The sequence below is a fragment of the Stigmatopora nigra genome, chromosome 6 (assembly GCF_051989575.1).
Source record: "Stigmatopora nigra isolate UIUO_SnigA chromosome 6, RoL_Snig_1.1, whole genome shotgun sequence".
Classification (NCBI taxonomy): domain Eukaryota; kingdom Metazoa; phylum Chordata; class Actinopteri; order Syngnathiformes; family Syngnathidae; genus Stigmatopora; species Stigmatopora nigra.
In genome coordinates this window covers 15953560-15957040 of record NC_135513.1, presented here as the reverse complement: position 1 = coordinate 15957040, position 3481 = coordinate 15953560, and the positions used below count along the sequence as shown (strand labels likewise).

Here is a 3481-nt window from a genome sequence, read left to right as displayed (position 1 = left end):
GGCCACACCTGTTCACAATAAATTATTTGATCCAAAACGAACGAGGCTTCGACTTTGTGTCCCATTCCAACACTTGCATACATGCCACAGTACAGCTATTACAATAAGTAGATGTTTTCATTAAAACAAAAAAGTCACTCCAAGGACGCATCTATTTTAAATTGGTTACATAAACTCAAGGAGGTGTTCTAGTTGCTCGGGAGTAGATTCAATAGTGTTCCCGAAAAAAAAGGAAAGGAGAAAAAGTCAATTTATTGTCAAATTTGACAGCTGTCCGATGGCATGACGTGTACTTCGCTGACTACCGATGATGGCGACGATGGCGATGAACACAGCTCGGGTGGCTGAAAAATTAACCGTCTGATGTGACATGACGTTTTCTTAAATAGGAACAAATGGGGTCCTGACCCCCGTCTTTTTCCTCTCGCTAAACGGTTTCAAGTGCGAGCGGTCTTGTTCGATACACTCGGAATGAGAGTTGGGAGTGAAAAGCTTCATCAATTCCTCACACAAGAAGTCGTGACTCCCTCTTACAGTGACAAAAGCCAGACGTGATGTGGTTTGATCAGGAACCTGTGGCTCAGGACCCGCATCTGGCTCTTTGGATGGGTCCGCATGGCTAAAACATGGAGACCACTAGTTCTGTACGCACCAGTCGGAGCGTCACATCAATCTTTGTTTTAATTAGACCTTTTTGTATGCATACTCTCATTTATACTTGTTGATTAGCAATAGCACCAAAACTCGGGTAATTATTTTAAGGTTTGAATAACAAAGGGATTGTGTTTGCGATGGCGGAGAGCGAGTGGTACTTGTTGCCCCTCCCCCTTCTTTGTCATCATGTTGTCAGTGAGAAAGAAAGAGCGCATTGAAATTCAGCGACAAGTAGAGCGAAATAAAGAAGACGGGGCTTAGCCGGGAGGATTTTCAACGTCTGCGTATTTCGCCGTCTCAGCAACGGAACGCCATCTCCACGCCGCCGGGGTTACCTCTAATTTTTGGTTGGTCTGGGCAGAAAGACAACCTCCTATGGCCTAAAATTGAAAAGTAAACCTTAGTTTTGAACTTCTTTTGACCTCCAATGGACACTTGACCTCCATTTGACCTCCAATGGTCAATTCCAGTACACTCTGACATCAACTCATTCCAAAATATTCCAAAATGGGACACAGAGGTCAATATTGTGACCCTTCGACGACCCCAAGGATTGCTTAGACAGAATTCCCTGGTCAGAAATTCTTGGAAAATAGATGGACTGTCACGGCAAATGTGTTTCAAACAAAAGCTGTTGCAAAACGGACTGGATGTTAACATTGTGCAGATTCTCTTTTTTAAGTACGTAGTATGTCCCACCCAACATGCAGCTGCAAATGTATTTCATTTCTCCGGGGCATTTTTAAATGGCAATCATGCAAGAGATCCTTAGCGTCTACTAAAGTCTTTTTTTTTTTTGTGTGAACAATGGCTTTCCAAAGTCAACTTTTCTCTACACTACAGAATAATGATGATATCATTTAGTCAGGTTTTCGTTATTAGAGTTCAATTATCCCAAATAGGAACAGATGCTAAGCTATCATTAAATATAGCCCCATTAAAGGTTTAATACACAGCATTTATCATACTTTTTTTTATCCTCACAAGGCTCACGGACGTTATTCTCAAAGTCTGTCAATGTCAAGAAAAATCTATACAACGTGTGTCAAAGTGGCGGCCCGGGGGCCAAATCTGGCCCGCCGCATCATTTTGTGCGGCCCGGTAAATTTCCTGATTTTCCCCCTTTTTTCTGTTTTTAGTTAAAAAATCATTTAGTAAAATCTAAAAATATATCTTAAAAAAGCTCAAATAACCATTGTTTTAGATCTATAAAATAACAGAATATTTAGGGATTTTAATCCACTTCTTTTAATCCATTTATAAAAGTAAAAAAATCTAAATATTCTATCTAAAATGGCCCACGTCAAATCAAGTTGACATTAAAGCGGCCTGTGAACTATACAATAAATACACATAAATAGCAAAAAGTACATTTGAAAGTGACTGAATATTTACAGTGGAGACTTGTTTTTTTTCTTGTTCACTTGTGGGCTTCCTTTTTGTACTTTTGGTTTTCCCAAAAAGTCCCCCAAAAAGTTGTTGTGATAATCCCTGGAGGCGTTTCCTTCCTGGAAGAGCTCCCGTTCTTCACTCTGCCCTTCTTTTTCTTTCGATGCACTCCGTCTTCCGCTTCTCGTCTTTGTTTATCCTTTAAAAAACAAAAGGGTGAAAAACGAAAGGGGGGGTGGGGGGGTTGTCCAGTCATAGGCCAGCGAACTAATACGAAACATCTGGAGTTTTCTTGCCAATTCTTTTTGCAGGCTTGCTCAAGGGCTCATTTGGAGCCTCACATCTTTTCCTTTTTTCCTTAAATCATGTGATTTGCGGAATGTGCTTCGAGTAAAAGTTGAAGCTAAAGAAGGCGTGGTTAAACTACGGCCCGCGGGCCACAAACGGCCCCTTAGGCTTTTTAATCCGGCCCGCCGACGTTGTCCAATTGTTTTTTGTTGTTGTTTTTTTACCCCAAGATGGCGCCATCCCGCGTAAGCCAGTGTCAGTAGCTGACCCCGCCCATCTGTCACATTTTTAAAGTCAATTTGCCCACCCCTACGCTAAAGTTTTGAGGGGGATCTTACCTCTCCCAGCATCGAAAAAAGGCCTTGGCCAGTCTTCCCAGTGGATTCACGCAGACTTTTTCCGTAGCGTTGCCCGGCTTGTCCAGGGTGATGCTGACCAAAACAAAAAATGGAGCAAATTTCAAAGTGGGCAAGGACGAGCGCCAAAAAAAAAGTTGTATTATTGACTTACATGAGTTCCGTTTGATCGCAAGCCGGTCGCTTTTCCAGGACTTGGAAATCCGAGATGTTGCCTTTCAGGAACTTGATGGAATTTGGACAGGAGCAACGGCCGGGAAAATCCTGGGCTGGTTTTGGTTTAGTGTCAAGATTTAAATACCATTAAGACCACATAAAAATGAGTTAAGATAGTTGTGACTTACCTTGATTGAGGTTCACAGAGAGTCCGCTGACCAGAAGAAGCAGGAGGAGGAGAGCAAAGGTCATCATGTCCTTCTCAGCCAAACCAAAGAAGTTCCAATGGGACGGATGAAGAAACCGAGTGGGAAACCGAGTGGGAAACCGAGTGGGAGGCTAAAGAACATCCTCCTCTTGTTTTATACGGAGTGGAGTGGGGATTTTTTTTCTTTTTTTCCTCCCCCGGAGACCACGCGCTTTCCCGTCAGGCCGAAGCGAAAGCATGAACTGGAATTTCCACAAATGCCTCACAGGGGCTAACTACATTAGCCTTGCCAAGTTCTTCATTGATGTAAGCCTCAACTAGGAGGTCGTCGGGTTGACAAAAATGGTGGATGGGCAGTAAATACATCTTGAAATGTCTTCTACTTCTATTAGGAAGCCGAAACATGGTAAAAAAGTTTTTTTTAAATGGA

The 3481-nt window shown here is 42.5% G+C and overlaps 1 protein-coding gene across 1 annotated transcript; it reads right to left on the bottom strand.

Annotated features, from left to right (window-relative positions):
* Positions 1-2071: 2071 nt before the first annotated feature.
* Positions 2072-3162, bottom strand: LOC144198467 (uncharacterized). The gene is made up of 4 exons (XM_077719497.1): positions 3032-3162; positions 2842-2956; positions 2670-2762; positions 2072-2242 (listed from the first exon to the last, which is right to left on the bottom strand). The coding sequence occupies exons 1-4, from the start codon at positions 3096-3098 to the stop codon at positions 2182-2184; spliced, it is 336 nt and encodes a 111-aa protein (XP_077575623.1). The 5' UTR covers positions 3099-3162; the 3' UTR covers positions 2072-2181.
* Between the last annotated feature and the right edge of the window lie 319 nt (positions 3163-3481).